We start from the raw sequence: 26076 nt of genomic DNA, 5'->3' as shown, positions 1-26076 counted from the left end.
TATTTATTTTACATGCCTCCAGGAATGCTGTCCCAAATGTGGCTAAATATGTGCATTGTGAAACCTTGGGCATACTTTTAGTTGGATTGAGGAAGGGCTGTTTTCAGACAACCTATTTACCAGTTTAAATAGCTTTGAAAATTCCCCTCATGATTAGGGCTGGTGCAAGCTATTTTGCTGCCCTGTACATACAATCACTGTGCTGCGCCCCCCTCCCCCCATTCATTCTACCGTGTTTCCCCGATAGTAAGACACCCCTGATAGTAAGACGTAGTGGGAATTTTAGGGGGGTCGGCTAATGTAAGACATCCCCCGAAAGTAAGACGTAGTAAAAAAATTATTTTTAAATACCTGTCGGAGGGCCGCGTGGGTCCAGGCGGCTGGCGGCGGGAGCCGGGTGGTCGCGTGTTACCGTAAATCTAGGCCGCGGGCGGGTGGGCGCTTGTTCCAGGCGGCGGCGGCGGCGGGGGGGGGGGGCGGGTGGACGCGCGTTAAATCTAGGCCGCGGGCGGGTGGGCGCTTGTTCCAGGCGGCGGGTGGACGCACGTTAGTTCGAGACGGCCGGCGGGCGGCGGGTGGACGCGCGTTAAATCTAGGCCGCGGGCGGGTGGGCGCTTGTTCCAGGCGGCGGCGGTGGCGGCGGGGGGCGGGTGGACGCGCGTTAGTTCGAGGCGGGCGGCGGGTGGTCGCGGGTTAAATCTAGGCCGGGTCGCACAGGCGCGCATTCATTCACTGCCGGTGGGGGCTGCCCCACCGGCAGTGAATGAATGCGCGCCTGTGCGACCCCTGCGATTCGATGCTCAAGGCAGTCACATGCCGTGACGTCACAGCATGTGACTGCCTTGAGCATCGAATCGCAGGGGTCGCATTCATTCACTGCCGGTGGGGCAGCCCCCACCGGCAGTGAATGAATGCGCGCCTGTGCGACCCCTGCGATTCGATGCTCAAGGCAGTCACATGCCGTGACGTCACGGCATGTGACTGCCTTGAGCATCGAATCGCAGGGGTCGCATTCATTCACTGCCGGTGGGGGCTGCCCCACCGGCAGTGAATGAATGCGCGCCTGTGCGACCCCTGCGATTCGATGCTCAAGGCAGTCACATGCTGTGACGTCACGGCATGTGACTGCCTTGAGCATCGAATCGCAGGGGTCGCATTCATTCACTGCCGGTGGGGGCTGCCCCACCGGCAGTGAATGAATGCGCGCCTGTGCGACCCGGCCTAGATTTAACACGCGACCACCCGCCGCCCGCCGGCCGTCTCGAACTAACGCGCGTCCACCCGCCCCCTCCCCGCCGCCGCCGCCTGGAACAAGCGCCCACCCGCCCGCGGCCTAGATTTAACACGCGACCACCCGCCGGCCGTCTCGAACTAACGCGCGTCCACCCGCCGCCTGGAACAAGCGCCCACCCGCCCGCGGCCTAGATTTAACGCGCGTCCACCCGCCCCCCCCCCCCCCCCCCGCCGCCGCCGCCTGGAACAAGCGCCCACCCGCCCGCGGCCTAGATTTACGGTAACACGCGACCACCCGGCTCCCGCCGCCAGCCGCCTGGACCCACGCAGCCCTCCGACAGGTATTTAAAAAATTCGACTGTTTTTCCAATATAAGACATACCCTGAAAGTAAGACATAGTGGGACTTTTGGGGGTAAAAAGAAAGTAAGACGCTGTCTTATATTCGGGGAAACACGGTATGTCCCGAGCCCATCAATAAAAAAGCCCAGCTCCCTCCAGTGATACAAACTTTAAAAACTGACACCTCCACCACCTCCCCCACGTTTACAGGAACCCCATGGCTGGTGCCAGGGTAATTAGGTGCTTTAGGCAAACTTCATAGTCTTGCACGATGCTTTCCCCAAACTCCCCCCCTGGCCCGTTCCACACACACAGCTAAGAGTTTTGCATTTCTAATAACATGTTGCATGAAAAATATCAAAGCACAGCATTCTGAGGTAAAATATCACTTACATTATATTTACATGCACTGCAATGCTGCCTACCAGAAATCCCTGCAAGAAATCCACTTGGAATCCATATGGTATTAGGACTATTGGGATGTGTGTTGGGTGTGGGCTTGATCCTCTGAAAGCCCTAAAAATATACTTCTTATTAGGAGAATACCTCACCTCAGTCACACATGCAGAACATAAACAGAGCCTCACCAAATACAGAACAGAGCAACCATAAAGTAGAAATACAAACGTGGAAACAAAAACGGAACTGGAAACTGCAAGAAGCCAGACACTCTGTGAGGTGCAACAAGGGAAAAACAGAACCATCACCATTCCTCAAACATCAAACAATAAAATCAAGAAATAAAATTAATACATAATCATAATAGTAAAGACATACAGATAATATTATTTGAAAAACAGCTAATGAATAAAAGATCAAATTAAAACTGATATACAATTTTTTTTTACAGGGTCCATATTCAGCCGCTGAGATGATAGTAAAGTTAGCTGGATACACCTACCCTATTCTCTCTCTCTCACACATACACCTATTTTTTTTACAGGGTCCATATTCAGCCGCTGAGCGGATAGTAAAGTTAGCTGGATACACCTACCCTATTCTCTCTCTCTCTCACATACACCTATTCGGCTAACTTATCTGGGATATTCAGTGGTGTGGCAGAGCTGCTGAATATACCCGGATATCTTAAAGTTAGCTATAAAGGTGTATCCGGCTAACTTTAGACCAGCCCTATGGCGCAGCTAGAGTAACCCCGCTCCTTCCAGGAATGCCTATTGCTTGCCCCTGGACCACCCTCAACTTAACTGGCTATATTATATCCAGATAACTCTTAATCTGGCTAGAATATAGCTAGTTAAGATTTTTAAAACAGTAGTTTAGCCATTTAGATGGATAACCTTTAATTATCCACCTAATTGGCTTTTGAATATCTACCCCTAAATATCCCAAACACCAATAAAATATTTAAAAACAGCAGACACATCAAATAACAACAGGAAAATAAAACTAAAAAGGATTTTAAAAATTCAAGCTTTCCATACTTGGGAACTTTAGATTTCCAGTCACCCTGGGATGGTCATGGAATAGTGGGAGTGGGATGCACAAACTTTCTCCTCTCTTTCTTATATATACACACACAAGTTTATAGACACATGCGCTCCCCTCTAAGAAAAACCCCAGGCATCTCCAGCTCTTCTTTGGTTGGGATCTGCCAGCAACCCCAGGTCCTCCTCTTCATTTCAGCTGCTGGCAGGTTGGGATCCTCTGGCAGCCCCATTCTCTCTCTCTTATACAGACACACACACTCACACACACACAACCCAGACAAGCGCCAATTTACACCCACATACCCCTGGCAGATTTCCATTCACATCCATGCAAATCCCAGGCAGGCTCCTATTCACATACTCACTCATCCCAGGCAAGCTACCATTCACACACATGCATGCATCCCGGGCAGGCTTCTAGTCACACACACACACACACATGCAAACCCAGGTAGACTCCCATTCATACATCCATCCATCTCAGGCAGACTCCCATTCACACATCCACTCATCCCAGGCAGACTCCCATTCATACATCCATCCATCTCAGGCAGACTCCCATTCACACATCCACTCATCCCAGGCAGACTCCCATTCATACATCCATCCATCTCAGGCAGACTCCCATTCACACATCCACTCATCCCAGGCAGACTCCCATTCATGCATCCATCCATCTCAGGCAGACTCTCATTCATAGATTCACTCATCCCAGGCAGACTCCCATTCATACATCCATCCATCTCAGGCAGACTCCCATTCACACATCCACTCATCCCAGGCAGACTTCCATTCACACACCCACTCATCCCAGGCAGGCTCCCATTCACACACACACATACATATATGCAACCCAGGCAGGCTCCCATTCACACACCCACTCATCCCAGGCAGGCTCCCATTCACACACACACATACATATATGCAACCCAGGCAGGCTCCCATTCACACATCCACTCATCCCAGGCAGACTCCCATTCATACATCCATCCATCTCAGGCAGACTCTCATTCCCACATCCACTCATCCCAGGCAGACTCCCATTCATACATCCATCCATCTCAGGCAGACTCCCATTCACCCATCCACTCATCCCAGACAGGCTCCCATTCACACACCCACTCATCCCAGCAGGCTCCCATTCACACACACACACACACACACACATACATACATATATGCAACCCAGGCAGACTCCCATTCACACACCCACTCATCCAAGGCAAGCTCCCATTCACACAAACACATACACACCCATCATAGGCAGCCTGCCATTTACATTCACATACCCCCATTACAGGCAGCCTCCCATTCACACACACACACATGCAACCCAGGCATTCAGGGTCCACGGGTCATTCCTTCTCCACTGCCTCCAGTCTATACCTTCTTCACTGGGGAGAGCAGCCGTTCTGTGTCTCCTCCTGCATGCAGGCCCAACGGTAATTCAGCACTTGCAGTGCTAGCACTTCCTGTATTTTCATCTCTTACATCGATTTACTTATTGTCCCCCCTTCCAGTTATTATTTTAAATTTGATCATGTTATGATCACTGTTGCCAAGTGGCCCCACCACTGTTACCTCTCTCACCAAATCCTGTGTTCCACTAAGAATTAAATCTAAAATAGCTCCCTCTCTTATTGGTTCCTGAACCGATTGCTCCATGAAGCAATCATTTATTACATCCAGGAACTTTATTTTACATTTACCCAGTCAATATTGGGGTAATTGAAATCTCCCATTATTATTGCAGTGCCAAATTGGTTAGCTTCCCTGATTTCTCTAAGCATTTCATCATCTGTCTGACCATTTTGTCCAAGTGGACGGTAGTATACTCCTATCATTATACTCTTACCTGACACACATGGGATTTCTACCCATATAAATTCTACTGAGCATTTAGTCTCTTGTATGATCTTTATCCTGTTGGACTCTATATCCTCCCGGACATAAAGTGCTACACCCCCACCAAGTTGATCCTCCCTATCATTGCGATATAATTTGTACCCTGATATAGCACTGTCCCATTGGTTATCCTCCTTCCACCAAATCTCTGTGATGCCAATTATGTCAATCTCATCATTTGCTGCTATACATTCTAACTCTCCCATCTTATTTCTTAGACTTCTGGCATTGGCATACAGACATTTCAAAGTGTGTTTTAAGAATCTTAAAAGAATCGAAAATGCAAAAGCTCAAAAAATATACTTCAGATTATTCAAATGTAATGTAAATGCAAAATCAGTGGTGGTGACTTGCTGTGAGGAGGGGACTCCACTTTTTAGATTCTGTTCCTTTTGGGGGAAAGAACATTTTGGTTAGAAGATCCAGGAGGACGTTTGGCTGCTCTTCCTGCCTGTTTGAAGCAAGAGAATTGCTTGTTTCAAAAGGGATGCCCAATCATCAAGGATCCTGTGAGAGAACTAAAGAGACTGTGTAAAAATCAAGCAGATCCAGAAGATCTGCTAACCGTGAGTAAAGGAAAGCAACATCATTGGGAACATCCATCCGGTGCTTCACCCCCCTGGGGAGAGAAAGAGAGGATTTGCTCTTTGTGCCATAGACTCTGTAACATTTTGGCCGGTTTGGAAGGGGTTTTGCCCAGCTTAAAAGACCCTGCCTTATTGGAGCTTCACTTCATCTTAACCCAAGAGAATGGCTGTTTTCCCTTGTCCCAATACAAGTGAGACCTGCATAGATAGAGGAGAGAGACTGTATTAACCGGAGAAGAGAATTCTGTGGTGCCATTCATCATCAGGGTTAACAGTAAAGACTTTTATTTTGGACTCTACCAAAGTTAATCCAGAGTATTTATTTTGCACTCACTGCACCACATCAGGGACAACTATCCTCCCCAGGGGATACTACACACATCAGGGAATGTGTAAAGAAGTCACCCCATCACATAGGGCCCTGGAAGCTTACCTTTCCCCCCACCTACAAAAGATCCGGCATTAGGAGAAAGAGCAAGTGTGAAACCAGTAATAGGTTCCAGCCCCGAATAGCAATAAATAATTTTGTATACCCACCCATGCTGAACTGGCACATGGGGATAGGGTTACACACTCTTAGCTCGATACGTCTACTCAGCTAAGTTTAGATCTACTCTATGGGATGTCTAAATTTACATATATACCTATGTGGCTAATTCTGAATATCAGTAGTTGGTCGTATAATGGCTAACTCTCTCTCCACCCTTTATCAGCTCAGTACATGCTTACTTTGTGTGCGCGTCTCTTTTAGCCATCATATAAGGGGCGACTGGCTAAGTGATGGCCACTGAACGTAGGCACATATGCAGCAGCCACTACTTAGGCACATAAATCCCACTTATCCAAGCTAAATAGCACTGAACACGCTGAAAATATAGGGCCCATAAAAAACAGAAATGAGACTAGACATACATATTTTTAACAGAGCCCAAAATCAGAGCCAGTCATGTTACCTAAGCATATGGAAGGGTCAGAATGAATGTGTGTTAGTGTCTAAGTACATGAGAGAGTATAAAGTTTATGCACCCCCTCCTCCCCTCACTAATCCACGACAGTCTCAAGGTGATTGGAAATAAAAAAAATTCCCAGTTATTAAGAGCAGGGAATTTTTAAAATCCTTTTTAGATTTCGTTACTGGATTTTTTTTTGTGTGTTTGCTGTTTTGAACTATTTTATTGGTTTTTGGGAACTGTGGCACACAAATGAGCAGTCAAGGCTTTTTTTCTTTGTGTGCTTATTTACAGTGCAAATAAACCATCAGTATTTCACATTCACAATTCCAATTAAGTAATACAAACTCAAACAGGTCAGCTACTGTGAAGGGGCTGCCTTTCTATTTTTACTCATGGTCACTCCACAAACTGTTCTCTCCCCACTTTGCTCTCCTCTCAGCCTACATTATATCCCCAGATCAGAGGAGACAGCTTGCACCCAGAATTCCCTGTCTTAAGGTGGATAGGGTTCAGATAGCTAAGTCCTGTTCTTAAGGTGTTCCAGGGTTCCTAGGTATGTACCCTGTCTAAAAATGTTTTAAATGTTTTATGTGAGTTTAATTATTGAATGCTATTCATCAGCTGTTTTGAAATATTTTATTTTTATTAGTATGGTTTTATTATTATGATTGATGTTTTATAGAGCTTGATTTATTGTTTTGTAATGTTTCTGGTAATGTTCCAGTTTTCCATTGTTTCACTGCAAACAAAGCCTGGATTGTTGTGTTTTCCAGTTGGGTTTTCGGCAGCACATTTCCATTTATACTTTATGGTCTGTTTATTCTGTATTTGCTGAGATTTTTTCTGTGATCTGCATGAGTGGCCAAGCATGAGGTATTCTGCTAGCATGTGGGGATCTATAGCAACTTGGCTTGTTTTGCTTTCCCAACAGGAGGTGTATTGGTGTTTTAGGGCCTCATGTAATATTTGCAGATTTGCCTTTTCATAAGTAGTGTTGTTACTGTTTAAGAGCTAGCAGTTAGTGCTGTTTTGATATGGGAGGTTTACTATATTGTAACTGTAATTCCGTTTACTAATGTCTTTCTGAGAGCCAAGCCCTTTCCCAACATGCTTTACATTAGGCCTAGTCCCTATGGGCTCCAAATGTCTTTTTTGCAGGGTTTTCTGGTTGGCACCACAGCAGTGTATGTACATTTAATTTACATGTTGTGATTACTTTTTATCTCAGAATGACCTTTATGTAAAATTTCTTAAATGCATAATTTGTAATTGGGTATGGGGAGGGGGCACAAAAGGCTGCAAGAACCATGACAATGATAAGATCAGTTAACAGACAACATATGCAAGAAAATGAACAAATAGATACTCTGCCACTTTCAAATACCCTGCTCAATCCATCATGAAAAATGACTGGGGATTTTTACATTTTAATAAGGTGGTAAGTGACTCATAATGTACAACACAGGAGCACTCTTCCTGGGCAATGGTTACTTTCACAGAGAATTCTCATGAGAGAATTTATAGCAGCGGAGTCAGAACACTTCAACAAGTAGTGGAAAGCGTGCAATGTGTCAGGTAGGCTGTGGAAGATAGGCAAGTACAGTAGAGTTGCTTACTTGTAACAGATGTTCTCCAAGGACAGCAGGATGTCAGGCCTCACAGACAGGTGACATCATCGGATGGAACCTGGCATGGAAATTTGATTTAAACATTTCTAGAAAGTTTGAGTATGCCCTAATGGCATGTACAACATGCTTGAGGAACTACATTTTCAGTTATTTTATTTTTCCTGGACATTTCAATGTAATGACAAAAAAAATCAGTGGAAAAATTACTTTTTCACTATTTTTTTCCTATTGTTATAACAAAGTAATTTTTTCCACTGATTTTTTTTTTTATTACATTGACATTCCCAGGCAAAATAAAACAACAACTGAAAATGAAGGTACCTAAACGTGCTATATTATCACATGTCTATGCAGGGTACCCTTCCGTCTATAATTTGGTTTAAACTTGGAGAACCAACTTCAAGTTAGTTGGGTTTTGTGAGAACTGACCTCCTGCTGTCCTCAGAAAAATCCTGTTACAGGTAAGTAACGCTGCTTTCTCTGTGGACATATAGGATGGCAGTCCTCATACATGGAGAATCCCTAGCTACAAACTGCTCCAAATGAACAAAAAAAAAGGGGAAAACCAGAAAAAGTGCAAATGGGCAAAAACTGTTTTTGGTGGTAACAAGTAATTTTGTTTGTAGCTTCTGTATTTTTTATCGGGGTAGCATGGAATGAAAACAATAGGCCCTAAGGGGGATGGAGTTGGGTTCTAAACTTCAAAGAGACTCCACAGCACAGAATGGCCAAACTTATGTCAGGAATCTCTGTCCAAGCAATAGTGTGAGAGAATTCCACATCACAGCTTTGCAGATCTCATTCATGGAGACTGATGTTATGTGGGTTAATGACGCTGACATGGCAATGACAATATGAGCCTCAACATAACCTACCAGATTCATAACAGAAAGAGATGAAATCTGCTAGCCAATTAGACATAGTGTGTTTTGCATCAGCAATTCCAGGTTTGTTGGTAGCAAGAGAAACAAAATCTGAGTGGATTTTCTAAAGCTTTCAGCTCACTCAAGACAGAAAGCCAAGGCTCTCTTGTTATCTAAACTATGTAGCACTTGTGCACATAAGTGGACATATGGCCTGAGAAAGAATGTTTGAAGGACAATTGACTGGTTAAAATTGAAGTCGGCTCTGAACTTCGCGAAACTCTCAAATTTGAATTGGAGGTTGGTAGTCAAAAATTAAAGCAAAATACAACTGCCTCACCCAGTGGCATAGCCAGAATTGATTTTTTGGGTGGGCACAAGGTTAACATGGGTGGGCTATAGGCATGCAGGTCCACTAGTTGTTTTTTTACTGATAAATAATGCCAAATTATGCAGCATAGCATTCACATCTACGCCTAAGTATGAGGTTTACTTAATGATACAAACATAATTCACGGTGATTTGTGGTACTTTAGCCTTCTTATTATTACGATTTTATACACGGCTCCTACCTGTCCATAAATTTTGAGAGAGCGGTTGTGTTGCTTATATTTAAATTGCTAACATCTCAAAATATAGATATATATTTTTACCTTTGTTGTCTGATCTTTGTATTTTTCTAATCAGTTGGTCCTGGTCTCTTTTTCCCATTATTTCCCTTATAGCTCATTTCCTAATTCCTTTTCAGTGTCTTTCTTCTATTACTATCTTCTTCCCTTCCACACACACACACACACACACACACACACACACACATACACGCTTTTTCTCACACACTCAAGCTCTCACTCTCATATGCTCCCCCCCCCCCCCCCCCCCCCACAAGCTCACATTCTCTGCAGACACACATACAAGTTCTCACTTTCTCACCCCTCCCCAGGCTTATATTCTTATGCACATACAGACGCACATCCAGGCACCCATTCTCACCCACACACATAAACCCAGACTCCCATTCTCACCCACAAACCCATGCTCCCAGTCTCACCCACACATATTCAAGCTCCCATTCTCATCCATACATATACACATTTAAGGTCCTAGTCTCACCCACACATACACACATTCAAGCACCCATTCTTATCCACATATTCAAGCTTCCATTCTCACCCACCCACACAAACCCAGGCTCTCATTCTCACCCATATATACACACATTCAAGCTCCCATTCTCACCCACCCACAAACCCAGGCTCCCATTCTCACCCACACATACACACATTCAAGCTCCCATTCACCCACATATTCAAGCTTCCATTCTCACCCACACATACACACATTCAAGCTCCCATTCTCACCCACACACAAACCCAGGCTCCCATTCTCAACCACACATACACACATTCGAGCTCCCATTCACCCACATATTCAAGCTTCCATTCTCACCCACATACACACCCAGGCTCCAGTTTTCACCCACACACACTCCCATTCTCATCCACACATACACATTCAAGCACGTGCACAGCTTCCGCTTCCTCCCCCCAAAGCAGGAAGATCAGCTGCCTCTCCTGCTGCCACCAGACTCCTGCTATCTTCGGGCATCGGGCCGTACGGCCCGCCGAACTTCCTGTCGGGGGGGGGGGGGAGCGAAAGCGTAGCGCACAACGTCCGCTTCCTCCCTCCCCCCCCCCCAAGCAGGAAGATTGGCGGGCCATACGGCCCGACGCCTGAAGATAGCAGGAGGCCGGTGGCAGCAGGAGAGGCAGCTGATCTTCCTGCTTTGGGGGAGAAAGCGGAAGCTGTGCGTGGCGCTTCCGCTCCCCCACCCCCAAACAGGAAGTTTGGCAGGCCATACGGCCCGACGCCCGAAGATAGCAGGAGAATGGGTGGCAGCAGGAGAGGCCAGCTGATCTTCCTGCATTGGGGGGAGGAAGCGGAAGCTGCGCGCGGCGCTTCCGCTCCCCCCCCCCCCCAACAGGAAGACCGGTTGGCCATACGGCCGCAGGAGCGCTTCCCCATGTGTGCCGTGATGGCACGCGAGGCGTGGGTTCTCTTGTTCGCTGTCGCGGGGATGGGATCCCGTGACAGCCTTGCAGTTCCGGTGCCAGTTGGGTGGGCCTGGGTCTAAGTTGGGTGGGCACCTGCCCACCCAGGCCCACCCGTGGCTACGCCACTGGCCTCACCTCAAAAATCACACAAATCATTAAAGATGCTGTAAATCATATGTATGACGCCTAGTATATAGGTCATACATATGAATTACAGCATCTTTAATGATTTGTGTGATTTTAAAAATTGAAGTCTAACACTATCTTAGGCATGAACTTAAGATGCATGCAAAGAACTACCCTATTGTGAAAAAAAAATCATATAAGATGAATAAGCCAATTGGGCCTCAAGCTCACTCTGTGGGCCAAATTGATCTTCACGAAAAATGTTCACTGCATAGATTCTTGATGATGTCTCCAAAACATCAAAAGTCAACTGGACCATGTGTTTTCCACAATCCAAGCCCTTGTCCACCAGGGCTTCAAAGTCATCATACTGCTTCTGAGAAGCTTATCTGCTGCCTCTTTCATGCAGTTCAGAAGAGCTGATAGGATGTTATGCAAGCACTGAGCACAGCTACCTAAAAAAAACCTTCTTCCCAAGTGAGTCTAGACTTATAAAACTTCTTCCCTGAAAGCATAGAGTAGTGGGTTCTAAACCTCTTGGATTTCTTGACAGAGGAGTTTGACCACTACTGGTGTCTTCTGGACAAGATATTTTGCATCTGCCTTCTTGTTCACTAGAGCCATAGAGAGGGGAAGGCTCCACATCCTCATCTGCACCTCCTGAAGGATCTCATGGTTGGTGACTGCCATGATATCCTTAGGGGGCTCCATAAATTGAACAATGTCCAGCATTTTTGTTCTGGACTCTTTCTACAATTGCAACACAAATAAAATTAAGTGGACAAAGGAGAGGTCTTTAAGAGTAGACCTTTTCCTTTCCTGTGGAGAAGAGGTATCAAAGGGGAAAACTGTTCTCATCAGAGAAGTCTTCAGATCCATAATTGTACCCAGAAGAATATTCAGAGTCTGACTGGAGGTCAGGAAGGGGGATGGGGGGGGGGGGCGGGGACCTAGATCTTGCCTGGCTAGCAGGCAAGGCCTCAGAGAGGGTAGCATTTGTCTGTTGATCCCTAGACCCCGATGAACTCCTGGGCCTAGGAGAAGTTTCCTCTTCTGATGGACTTCTGATGGACTGGAAATCACCATTGGTATAGCAGTAACGATAGTCGATACCCCTTTGGGAACCGGCATCGGTACTGCTCTTCCAGTTATCAGCAGGGAGTCCAATAGCAGCTGGATATCCATCTTCAGGGACACAGTTCATTGATGTCTGATGCAGTCAACAGTACATTGATGCTCTACATCTTCCAATCCAGCTCCTCCTCAAAAATTGCCAATGCCAATGCAAACATGGCCTGGGAAGCAGGAGGGGAGGCCACATCTTCTAGGATACCAGAGGTATATTGTTGGCTGAAGCTGAGATCCTTGGAAACTAATGTAATTTCCAGGACTGCACTGAGGATGAGGTCTCCTCACTATGGGAAACCTGCAGGAGATTTAAAGTTGCTGCCAGAATGTCCCCGCTTCCAGCAACATGCATCAACAAAGACTGATGCTGATGCTTCTTGGCCTTCACTCAATGCACATTATTGAAGTTCCATGATGCTGAAGCCAATGAAGCTGAACCTTCAAGAGGGAAGAAACAGATGATGGTCCATTCCTTCAGTCACCCCTGGTTCTCAATGTCTTCCTGATGTCAATGCACCTCCAGAGGTCGATGTAGATCCTGGGTCCCTCTGTGTTGATGCCTATGATCCTGATACCAATAGGCAGGACTTTACAAATCCCAAGGGATTTCCATGAACAAAAGCCTGGAACAAAGCCCCCTAAGGATCACAGTTACACAGAGGGGATACCCCAGCATGTCATGGTCAGCCAGCAGGCTGATTTAGTAGAAATAAACCTCTTGCAGAGGGGCCACTTAACAAAGCTGCTGGTCTTCTTCTCTTTGATGGGTATCAGACAAAATTAATCACAAAGAAATTAAATGACAATGTTCTGATAATAAAACTATAACCATGCCACCTCAATGCACTGATGGTGGTGTACATGCAGCTGCTAAAATAAAGAAGAAACTGAAAAACCTATCAAAGTGATTAAAGGAAGACAAAATAAGACCGCAGGGCCAATGGGGCTTTTGTGTTTTGTTGGCAGGGAAACCCTTTTTTTTTTTTTTTTACACCAGTGGAGAACTTCTGAACCTGTGCTAGCTCTTTTCTTTATATCCTGCCACCACGCCTTCATGATTTTGTGTTTTACAACAGGAGAGACGAGGAACTAGCACCTGTGGGCTCTGTGGAAAAGATGAGACTGAAGGGGCTACTGTGTTAACATAAGGCAGTAGGGCATGTTTCAAAGTTTCCAGAAATTTGGAAATCAAATATCCCTGCTGGGCTCCATCTGATGATGTCACCTACATGAGAGGATGCCATCCTGCTTGTCCTCAGAGAATTCCAGTTGCTTTATTTGCATATTCTGTACCTGTATGGCTCCCTGAGGGACTGCTTGGGTCACCTGACCCTGGGATGTCACCATTGCCACTGGCTGGTAAAGTGCTCCACCTGGTAGAGAGATTCCAGAGAAGAAAATCAGGATACTGCCAATGCTTATTCATCCTACCAGATACACTTAGCAATGCAGCAGGACAGGCAAATTCACAGTTTCACTAGGTTCACAGCATACAGCATTCCCATGCTGTTATCTTATGTTGTATTTATTTATTCTATTGCAAAGAATTTTGGCTGCCGTGTTTAGTCACTTAGATATGTGGAATTAAGGGTCAACAAACTGCTTGTAAATGATATATTTTTATTGGACTATCTTAATACATCTTGTTACAGATAGTCCAATAAAAAGTTAGTCCAGTAAAAAGGTATTACCTACAACCTGTTTGTTTATTCTACTATTTATCACTATGTAATATTGTATGCTTTTATTTTGTAGTTATGTAATTTGTATTTTCACCTTTGTATACCACCTTTTTGTGACTTTTCATCAGTAAATGCAGTTTCTAAATTATTAAATTAAAGTGGATTTATATTAAAGAAGTTCAGCAGAATTGCTTACCTTTAATAGGACAGCAGAATGTCAGTCCTCATACATGCCTGACAACATCCGATGGAGCCTGGCACAGAAAACTTATGTTAAAGTTTCAAGAACTTTGACTGAGCCTCACTGAGTATGCCCACAGCATGCATTATATTGTGCAGCCTCGTGGGATTCTTTCAGTCTAATACAGTAGCAAGAGTAAACGAACCATGTAGTGGAGACCCAACTCCATAGGGAGGTGGGTGGGTCTTGTGAGGACTGACATCCTGCTGTCCTCAGAGAACACCTGTTACAGGTAAGCAACTCTGCTTTCTCCAAGGACAAGCAGGATGGCAGTCCTCAACATGGGTGAATGCCTAGCTGCAGGTGGTCCCCCACAAACAAAAAAGGGAACAAAAACAGTGCCAACAGGCCAACACAACAGTGTTTTGTTGGCAACAGACTTTTTTATATTGTATATACCCTAAAGGGAAGGGCAGCCTGAACAAAAACAAAAGGCCTCTAGGCGGGAACGAATTGGGTTCTACACACCTCAAACAAGTTCTGGAGAATAGATTGTTCAAACCTGCTGTCACATCTGCCATCTCTGTCCAAACAATAGTGGACAGGGATAACCACTATTGAATAAGTGGTTGGAACTCCATATCGCAGTCTTGCAGATCTCCATGGGAAGTGATCAAAAGTAAGCCACTGACACCGCCATGGCTCAAACAGAGTGAGCCTTGACATGGTCCACAAGAGTCAAGCCCGCCTGAGCAGAACGAAGTAGATGCAATCTGCAAGCCAGTTGGCAATGGGGATCCCCAGCTTACCTGATCAAAAGAACAAAAAAGCTGGGTGGACTTTCTATGGGCTTCTTTCCATTCCACATAGAAGGCCAAGGCAATCTTGCAATCCAGACTGTGCAGGGCTTGTTTGCCTTGATGAGAATGAGGCCTGGGAAAATATATTTGAAGGACAATTGATTGATTAAGATGGAATTCCAACACTACCTTAGGCAGGAACTTAGGGTGTGTACACAAGACCATTCTGTTGTGAAAAATCTTTGGGTATGGTAGATAAGTTATTAAGGCCCGAAGCCCACTGACCCTGCATGCTGAAATAACCACCACCAAAAATACAACCTTCCAGGTCAGATATTTTAGGTTACAGGAGCACAGTGACTCAAAGGGAGCTTTCATCAGCTAGGACAAAACCTCGTTGAGGTCCCATGAGGCTTCAAATGAAGCAGATCCTCCATAAACAGGTGAATTTTCAAAGGAATTATGCATTAAATGTAACATACTATCGTAGCAATCTTCAAAAGCCATTTACCTGTGTAAGTGTGTGTAATGGCGGTAAATCCAATCGCATGTATTATAGAAATTTTCAAAAAGTGCACTTACACCGGTAAAGTGTGTTTACACACGTAAAACCCAGTTTTACGTGTGTAAATCCTTTTGAAAATCACCCAAAGTGTACAACAAGGGCTGTACAAAGATGGGTTTACCTTCTACATGGTGATGATATGTGCCAATTGCACTAAAGTGCTTTTAAGACTAGTCTCAGAAAGATGTAAAAAGTGGTCAAGAAGTTTTTGTGTTGAGTAGGAGAAGGGGTTGCTTTACTCACATCATACAGTAAACCTCTTCTGTTTCAGTACATAGGACTTTCTGGTGGAAGGCTTTCTAGAAGCTAAGAGAACATGAGACATCTTCAGAGTGGACAAGATGTTTCAGAATTAGATTCTCAACATCCAGGCAGTGAGCAAAAGGGCCTGGGGATTGGGATGACACAAACTGCCTTGATCCTGAGTGATGAGATCTGGGAAAATACCCAGTTTGATTGGATTCTGGATGGACAACTCCCAAAGGTGTGGAAATCAAATCTGTCTCAGCCAATGGGGAGTTATGAGAATCATAGTCCCCTTTTCTTCCCTGAGCTTCAACAAAGTCTTCATGACCAGTGGAACTGGAGAATATACATATAGAAGGCCATGGCACCAATGGGGGACAAAGGCATCTAAGGCTAGCTTGCCATGTACCCTGTTAGTGGTACAGAACAGAGGGACCTTCCTGTTCCAGGGAGCCGTGAACAGGTCCACCAATGGAAGATCTGATTCACTACTCCCTGGTCCAGACCATTAATGGAATCTGAAAGACCAACTCAGTCTGTCCACCAACTCGTTCTCCAGATTGGCTAGGTAAGTGGCTCTGAGTATCATCCCCTGAGATAGGGCCCAGGCCCACAGCTAGACTGCTTCGTGACACAGAAGGTAAGATCCTGTACTTTATTGCTTGTTGATGTAATACATCGCTACTTGGTTGACCGTCGGAATCAGTATGATTTTGTTTGGACAGTCGATCTTTGAAAGCACATACTAAATTGCCCAAAGTGCCAAGAAATGTATTGATACTGATGTTCCCAAGACGGACTAGGAGCCTTGGGTGCCAGCCTATCAACATGACTCCCCATCCCAGATTGAAAAGCATTCATGGTCTGGACAATTTGCATTGGAGGAATTTGGAAGGGAACCTACAGTACCAAATTGGAATTGTCCTGTTACTAAGGTCATAGATTCCCGGAACTGCCGGAGTGATTCGGATGCAATCCCCAAAATCCTGAGTGGCTTCCCACTACTGGGATCATAAGGTCCATTGAGTGCAACACATAAAAAAATCTTGGATGGGGGTAACATGAACGGTTGCGATCATGTGGCCAAATAAGCCTCAACATGTACCAAGCTGCTGTCTACTGATTCTCTTGGACCTCTTCTGCAATGGCCATTAGAGTAACAGCCCATTGCTGTGAGAGGAAGGCCTTGGCTTGAGTCGTGTCTAGCAGAGCTTCATAAACTCGAACTGAGGTGACAGGCTGAGCATAACACTTAGGTAGTTGATAATGAACCCAAGTAACTCCAACACCCAGAATGGTTTATACACACAAAATTCCTCGGCTCCTGCCTGAGACATGCTCTTGATTAGCTAATTGTCCACATAGGGGAACACATGCAACCCCCCTGCTTGCACAGGTACACTACCATAATTGCTAAACATTTGGGCTGGTAAATGCAGCCCAAAAGGCAGAACACGATACTGAATGTGAAGGTTTCCCATCACAAATCTGAGATATTTCCTGTGGGTGGGGCATCCTTTAGAATGAGAGAGCAAAGCCAGTCCTCCATTTTGCAGAAGGGATTAAAGTGCCCAGGGAAATCATCTTGAACTTATCACTTTTGAGAAACTTGCTCAAAGTCTAGGATGGGCATGGAGTCCCCCCCCCTGTTTCCTTTGGAATCAGGAAGTACCTGTAGTAAACCCCTGCCCCCTCTGGCCATTAAGAGGGCAGAGAGCTCTAAAAAGTAGCACTTCTGATGCGCTATAAGCCCCTAATAGGGACTCTGTGAATGATTTGATGGGAACACCCAGTAGATTTAATTTGTATCCTCTGTGTAATGCCAAGGACCCACTCGTCCAAGGTTACACTGGGCTACTGGTTTGTGGAAAACCACAGCATGCCACTGACTGGAAGGTGTGTCAGCAATGGTACTGGATCTGTACTATACTCTGTGGTCCAGTCAAAACCCCATCTCAGGTGTTGGCTGGTATGCCATCTGGGGCTTAGGTGCCCTCTGCTGATTAGGGCGGCTGCATGGGGCCTGCGGAACATGTGTCCAAGAGAGTGGAGTATAGTGTCTCCTCTGGTGGAAGAAATGCTTCTTTGCTCCAATCTCAAATACCTTCTAGAAGAGGAGGCCAGGTCAGGAATGGGAGTGGAGTGATCACGAATCTCTGCCACCACATCCTTAACACAATCTCCGAAGAGATGGTTTCCCATACACAGCATGTTGGTGAGTCGTTACTGCACCACTGGGCAGAGATAAGAGACAAATAGTCAGGCGAGTCTGCGGGCCCTTCTCCCTATGGCAGAGCCTCTTGATGCTACCTCAAAAGCATCACAGGTTGCCCGGACTCTCTGTTTTTCACATTCCAGACCCTTGGTCACCAGTGACGGGCCACCTTCTGCACCTGCTTCGGAATGTCCCACATGTATTGGCTCATAAAGAGCTGGTAGGAGTATCCATAGCCCTAGAATCTCTCCCCAAGGGCACCTAGGAGTGGGACCTAGAGCCCTTGACCTTCTTGAGAGCAGATTTGACCACCATCAACTTGTGAGGAAGCTGTCACTTGTTGAATCTGGGAGGCTTACCATATCCACCTTTTTATTAATGGAAGGTTCTGAGAAGGGGTTCTACCACATCCTCAACAGCAACTCTTGAAGGATCTTGTGCACTGAGACTGCCATGATTTCCTTAAGAGGCTTCATGTACTGGAAGATTTCCAGCATTTTGTGCTTGGAGTACTCCTCCTTCTGCAGCATAAAAGGGATGGCTTCCACCATCAATCTGACAAACCATGTGAGGGAGAGGTCCTCCAGTAGGAACTTCCTTCTATCCTGGGGAGGAGATGGATTAGAGGGGAGGTCATTTGATGTTTCGCTATCTGAATCACCTTCAGAGCCTCGGCACCCCCAGGAATAAATGGATTCTGATCCACCGTGATTGGTAAAGAAGGGTCCCTGGGAACTTGGTCCATGGTCAGTGATCAGTGCAGTTGGCTAGAGAGGTCTGGACCCAGAGGTCTCCGGCTCCCTTGAGGTAGCTTCCTCCTCCAAGGAACCCAGGATAATCATTGGGTCACCCTGCATTAGGGAGGCAAAGACAACGTTCACAGTGTTGCTAGCATGCCGATGAGCACCTGTAATGAGACCAGCAATGACTCAAGGAAAGACAGTGTCGGAGTCGGTTCCCCAATTCTGAGGGCCTGCAGTGCCTTCTCCATGGCTATCTGCATGCATTTCTCTAGATCCTCCTTGAATATCGCCTATGCCAAGACCAACTGGGAGGCAGGAGGAATAGCCACATCATCTTCAGAGCTGAGAGGAGGATTTGTGGCTGACATCAGGACCAATGGAGACTGTGGTGAACCCCCAGGTAACCTGGAGGATGAGCTCTCCTCACTGCAGCATTGCTTTGGCGGTTTCTTGGCTGAAGCCAGATCATCCCTATGCTCGGCACAGTGCATTGATGGGGACCTATGCTGATGATTCTTTGACTTCCCTTGATACTCTGCATTGGTCTTCCCCGGTACCGAAGTTGAAGAAGAGGAACCTGATGCCTTTTTTGGGCGTGAGGAGCTGGGTGATGGCCTGTCTCCAGCTTCCCTACCAGTCTTTGATGTCAAGGGACCCAAATGTCCTGGTGCAGCTCTGTGGTCCTCTGATGTTAATGCCTCTGATGCCGATGGATTCTGGTGCCCAAACAGAATTTCCATCAAATCAAAGTGGGACCAATGTCCTTTTGGGGTCATCTGGGAACACTTGTGCAACTCTGGGCATCATGTGATTCTTTCAAGTAGATGACACATCTATCATAGGGATCTGTAACAGACATGGTTGTGTATCAGGGCATCACTGGAACCAGAAGGACATATCCACTCAAAATAAATGGGACACTAAATCAAATTCAATGGTGGCGGCAATCGATGGTTGAAGGGCACCAAAGGCATCACCGCCCGAAGAGAACTGATCGTGAAAGAAAACTTACAGGATGACTGCGAGACCCCATGAACAGCCCAAAAATCCACACAAACTTGATGAAGAAATACAAAAATCTCGAGAAGAGGCTCCAAGGATAAAATCGCAACCATCATGCTCCATGGAAAAAGAAAGTCTGAAGGATTTCTATGTGGCCACGTGGAATAATGTATACCGTGGGCATGCTCAGTGAAGCTCAGTCATAGTTCTAGAAACTTTGACATAAGGTTTTCATGCTGGGTTCCATTTGATGATGATACCCATGTGTAAGGACTGCCATCCTTCTTGTCCTCGGAGACATATATTATTACATAGAAATCCATAATAAATAAAACATTTCTTTCCATGTTAGCTGCATTATAAAAGCATTAAGAAAAATGTGTGGTGTGAGAACACATTTCCAGTTTTCACAATACATTACTTTAGTTTGGCATTTCTCTGGTACTCCAAGAGCTACGCATTCATGAGATATCAGGTTAGAAATAGGTGAGCGAATGGACAATAAATACATAGGGAGCACTGGTGCAACTGTCAAACTTGTCAATCTCAATCAGGGAAACACCATTATAATTTAGAAAGTTCAACAAAATGGTCACTGTAATTATAGTAAAACACTCCTACTCTTACACTTCACTTATTAACTCTTTATTATCAAAATTTTTAATGAGAGGAAAAGACCTCAGCACTGGAGGAAAACGCCAAAGGCTGAGTCCCAAACAAGTAGGTGCAGTCATGGGTCTAAAAACCTCTCTTTTTCTTATTTAATAAACAGCATTCTTTTTTTTTTTTATTATCAAACATTTTTTTCTCTTTTTCTTTTTTCTAAAAGAGTAGAATTATGCCCAATCTTATGATTTATTTTTCTTCTATGATTCTTTTTGAGCCTATTTCTTTTCAGCACAGTCAGTTCTAGCCTCCGGAATGAAAATGGAGGCTGGAATCAACTGTGCTAAAAAGAAATAATATAAAAAATATAAGTACATTGATTGGATATTAATTTGAATACATAGCCAAACCATTTTCTGATATCACTGTAAAGAAAGACGTAAATTGATTTTCTCCTTAGAGAAAAAAGCAGAGTTGCTTACCTGTATCAGGTGTTCTCCCAGGACAGCAGGATGTTAGTCCTCACATATGGGTGACATCATCAGATGGAGCCCTGTCACGGAACACTTTTGTCAAAGTTTCTATAACTTTGACTGGCACACTGAGCATGCCCAGCATGCCACTAACCCTGAAGCCAGCAGGGTTCCCCTTCAGTCTCGTTTGTAGCAAAAGTACGATCGAAAAATAAAATAATAAAACGAAAGAAAACCCAACTCCGCGGGATGGCAGATGGGTTTTGTGAGGACTAACATCCTGCTGTCCTGGGAGAACACCTGTTACAGGTAAGCAACTCTGCTTTCTCCCAGGACAAGCAGGATGGTAGTCCTCACATATGGGTGAATATCAATCTACAGGCTGAGTCATACGTATGAGGCCAAGCAGCACCAAACATGTGCAACAGGCACAACAACTGGGGTGTTGTTGGCAAGGATGAGGCAGCCTGAAATTCACAGTGGGTCGAGGTAGGACGAGTTGGGTTCCTACACTGGAAACAAATTTCTTAGGACAGCTTGCTGGTAACAAAATGCGATGCAGTCTGCCAACCAGTTTGACAGTGTTTGCTTGCCCACTGCATTCCCAAGTTTTTTCTTATCAAAAGAGACAGAGTTGGCTAGATTTCCTGTGCGCTGTAGTGTGGTCTAAGTAAAATGCAAGAGCACGCTTACAGTCCAAGGTGTGGAGAGCTCGCTCACCTGGGTGAGCGTGAGGTCTTGGAAAGAAAGTGGGCAAGACTATGGACTGATTTAAATGGAAATCAGTTACCACTTTAGGAAGGAATTTAGTAGAGATGTGAATCGTGTCCTCGATCGTCTTAACGATCGATTTCGGCTGGGAGGGGGAGGGAATCGTATTGTTGCCGTTTGTGTGTGTAAAGTATCGTCATAATCGTTAAAATCGTGAGCCGGCACACTAAAACCCCCTAAAACCCACCCCCGACCCTTTAAATTAAATCCCCCACCCTCCCGAACCCCCCCCCCCCAAATGCATTAAATTACCTGGGAGTCCTCCGTAGCGGCGGTCCGTGGCTAAATCGGGGGAAGGGGGAGAGCACGAAAACCAGCACACTAGATCGTGAGGTCTTCAGCCGGCGCCATTTTTCAAAATGGCCGCCGCAAAATGGCGGCGGCCATAGACGAAAACGATTCGACGCAAGAGGTCATTCCGGACCCCCGCTGGACTTTTGGCAAGTCTTGTGGGGGTCAGGAGGCCCCCCCAAGCTGGCCAAAAGTTCCTGGGGGTCCAGCGGGGGTTCAAGGAGCGATTTCCTGCCGCGAATCGTTTTCCGTACGGAAAATGGCGCCGGCCATACGCGTATGGCAGGCACCATTGTCCGTACGGAAAATGGCGCCGGCAGGAGATCGACTGCAGGAGGTCGTTCAGCGAGGTCCGGAACCCTCGCGAGATTTCCGGACCTCGCTGAACGACCTCCTGCAGTCGATCTCCTGCCGGCGCCATTTTCCGTACGGAAAACGATTCGCGGCAGGAAATCGCTCCTTGACCCCCGCTGGACCCCCAGGAACTTTTGGCCAGCTTGGGGGGGCCTCCTGACCCCCACAAGACTTGCCAAAAGTCAGCGGGGGTCCGGAACGACCTCTTGCGTCGAATCGTTTTCGTCTATGGCCGCCGCCATTTTGCGGCGGCCATTTTGAAAAATGGCGCCGGCTGAAGACCTCACGATCTAGTGTGCCGGTTTTCGTGCTCTCCCCCTTCCCCCGATTTAGCCACAGACCGCCGCTACGGAGGACTCCCAGGTATTTAATGCATTGGGGGGGGGTTCGGGAGGGTGGGGGATTTAATTTAAAGGGTCGGGGGTGGGTTTTAGGGGTTTTGGTGTGCCGGTTTTCCTGCCCTCCCCTTCCCCCGATTACGATTTTTTGACGATAAATCGGGGGAATTGGTATTGTATCGTGGCCCTAACGATTTTTGACGATTTAAAATATATCGGACGATATTTTAAATCGTCAAAAAATGATTCACATCCCTAGAATTTAGGGTGAGTGCGGAGAACCACCCGGGCATGGAGGAACCTTGTGTAGGGTGAGTAGGTCAAGGTCTGTAACTCACTCACTCTGCGAGCAGATGTGATGGCTACTAGGAAAAGAACTTTCCATGTAAGGTATCTGAGTTTGCAGGAGTGCAAGGGCTCAAAAGGAGTGTGCATGAGCCGTGGAAGTACAACATTGAGGTTCCATGCCATGACCGGTGGCTGTAGAGGAGGCTTAAGCTGTACTACGCCTCTCATGAAGCGACGCACCAGGGGTTGAGCCGTTATTGGGGCATCCCCTATTCCTTGATGGTAAGCAAAGATGGCACTAAGGTGCACTCGGATAGATGATGTCTGGAGATCAGATTCCAAGAGGTGCCAGGGATAATCCAACAGACTCGATGTGGGGCAAGAAAAAGGATCCAAGCCCTTTTGTGTGCACCACAAGGTAAATCTCTTCCATTTAGAGCGGTAGGATTTCTGCGTGGAAGGCTTCCGTGAAGTTACTAGGACTTGAGATATGTCACTTGAATGGTTGAGTGGTTGTAGTATCAGCCTTTCAATATCCAGGCCGTCAGAGAGAGAGCCTGGAGGTTCGGGTGGCGTAACTTGCTGTGATTCTGTGTTATGAGGTTGGGCGACGTGCCCAGGTGAATGTGGTCCTGGACAGAAAGGTCATGAAGTATGGGAAACCAAATTTGGTGCGGCCAGTATGGGGCTATGAGAATCATTAAGCCTTGGTCCTGTTGTAGCTTCACGAGAGTCTTGCTTATGCTAGGAATCGGAGGACACGAATAAAGCAGGCCTTTGCTCCAGGAATGGGCGAAGGCATCCCTGGCTGGTGCATGCCGGTCCCTGTGCAGGGAGCAGAAGCTTTCCACTTTGTGGTTCTGACTGGATGCAAAGAGGTCGATGGTCTGGTGACCCCACCGGTGGAAGATTCTGCTTGCAATTGAAGGAAACGTCGGCTGAGGCAGTCCGCCAGTGCATTCTGTGTGCCCACTAGATAAGTGGCTTGCAGAAGAATGGAATGGGTCAGGGCCCAGGCCCAAATCTGTGCCGCCTCCTGGCAAAGCAGATAAGAGCCCGTGCCCCTTGTTTGTTCAGGTACCACATTGCAACTTGGTTGTCTGTTTGAATCAGGACAACTTTGTTGGAGAGGTAATCCTGAAATGCATAAAAGGGCGTACTGCATTGCTTGAAGCTCCAGAAAGTTGATTTGATGGGTCGCTTCGGCTTTTGTCCAAGTCCCTTGAGTTTGAAGGCCTTGGACATGGGCTCCCCAACCTAGGTTGGAGGCGTCCATAGTTAAGGTCACCTGAGGAGCCGGTTGCTGGAAAGGAAGACCCACTTATAAGTTGGCTTTGTGTGTCTACCAGGCAAGGGACAGTTGAAGCTGGCTGGTTATGTGTACCGTGGACGACAGCGGCTGAGTAGCTTGTCGCCACTAGGATTTCAGAGTCCATTGGGTCACTCTCATGGCAAGGCGTGCCATAGGGGTGACATGAACTGTTGATGCCATGTGGCCGAGCAAGCTGAGTAGCTGGCCAGCTGAGGCTCTTTTTCAACGGCAGATAAAGCTGGCAAGGTTGGACAGCATAATCGTATGGTTGTTGGGTAAGAATGCTCTGGACAGTGTCGTGTCTAGGTCTGCTCCTATAAAGGAGAGAAGATGAGATGGTTTCAATTGGGATTTGGGGTAATTTATTAGACATCCCAATGAGTTTAGAAGCCTTATGGTGAGACCGAGAGAGTCGAGGGCTCCTTGTTTTGTCTGGCTTTTTATGAGCCAGTCGTCCAGGTATGGAAAAATGTATACGCCTCTGCTGTGTAACTGCGCAGTCATGATTGCCAGGCACTTTGTAAAGACTCAAGGCGCCAAAGCTAGGCTGAATGGTAATACCTTGTATCAATAGTGACTGCGGCCCACCACAAATTGCAGATATTTGCAAAGAGGAGGAGAGATCGCAATATGGGCGTATGCATCTTGAAGGTTCCAGAGAACAGAGCCAATCCCCTTGTTGAAGTAGAGGAAGCATGGTGCCCAGGGATACCATCCTGAACCATTCCTTGTGAAGAAATGTATTCAAGGCACGGAGGTCCAGAATAGGCTGGAGGCCACCGGTCTTTTTTGGAATAAGGAAATATCTGGAGTAGAACCCTTTTCCTTGCTGATTCGGTGGAACAGATTCCATGGTTCTGACCGACAGAAGGGTTGAGAGATCTGACTCGAGTTTTCCTGTGTGGTCATCCCAACTCCAGGATGGATTGGGTGAGAAGTCCAGGGGTATTTTTGAAAAATTTAGACGGTAACCATGGGTTACGATGGACAGTACCTACTAGTCCGTGGTGACTGGATGCCAATTTGTTGCAAAGTGGCACAGGTGGCCCCCCACTGGAATATGGTTGCTGCTCTCTGGGAAAGAGTCAAAATCCAGACGCGGGGCCAGCTTGTGGCGCTGGCTGTTGTCTAGATGTTCTAGTTTGATGCGCATGTCCCCTCTGAAGTGCCCATGGCCTGTAGAATTGTTTCCCTCCGTAGCCCGTAGGGCTACGGAGGGAACATCTGGGGAGACAGTTGACAACTGGCACAGGGTCTCATGATGGACCTTTAACTGGGCCACTGCGTCCTGGATCTTATCTCCGAACAGATTGTTTCCGGTACAGGGTAGATCTGCCAGTTTGTCCTGCATTTCCGGGCGTAGGTCTGAGGCCTTAAGCCAGGCCCAGCATCTAGCACTGATGCCCGCTGCCGAGACTCTGGATGCTGTTTCAAAAAAATCGTAGGCAGCTCTGACTTCATGTTTACCTGCTTCCATTCCTTCTTGTTGGATGGAGGACAAGGCTTCTTGTTATTGTGGTAGTGTCTCTGCAATCTCTTGGACTTGTTTCCAGAGATTTCTATTATATTGGGTTATGTATAGTTGATATGCTGCAATTCACAATATCAACATGGACCCTTGGAAAATCCTTCATCCCAACACATCCAATGCTTTCTGTTCCTTACCAGGAGGGGCAGAAGAATGTAGACGCGACCGTTTAACCTTTTTCTGAGCTGATTCCACAACTACAGAGTGGTGGGGCAGCTGACTCTTTTGAAAACCTGGGGCTTGTTGAACCAGGTAGGTAGCATCTGTCTTTTTATTGACTGGGGGTACCATACCTGGATGTTCCCACAGGCGGTGCATGAGGTCCAAAAGAACTTCATGGACCAGTATTGCCATTATTTCTTTTGGAGCATCTACAAATTGTAAGACCTCCAACGTTTTATGGCGAGTATCTTCCTCC

The 26076-nt window shown here is 46.4% G+C and overlaps 1 protein-coding gene across 14 annotated transcripts in view; it reads right to left on the bottom strand.

Moving 5' to 3' along the window:
* The window catches only part of PKNOX2 (PBX/knotted 1 homeobox 2), a 989927-nt gene that overhangs the window by 106082 nt on the left and 857769 nt on the right, over positions 1–26076 (bottom strand). For all 14 annotated transcript variants that reach the window (XM_029573058.1, XM_029573057.1, XM_029573049.1 and 11 more), the window contains one exon: positions 13557–13636. In XM_029573058.1, coding sequence (XP_029428918.1) covers positions 13557–13636 — 80 coding nt within the window. The remainder of the gene's footprint in view (positions 1–13556; positions 13637–26076) is intronic.

The sequence above is a fragment of the Rhinatrema bivittatum genome, chromosome 12 (genome assembly GCF_901001135.1).
Source record: "Rhinatrema bivittatum chromosome 12, aRhiBiv1.1, whole genome shotgun sequence".
Taxonomy (NCBI): domain Eukaryota; kingdom Metazoa; phylum Chordata; class Amphibia; order Gymnophiona; family Rhinatrematidae; genus Rhinatrema; species Rhinatrema bivittatum.
This window is presented reverse-complemented; position numbering and strand designations above follow the sequence as displayed.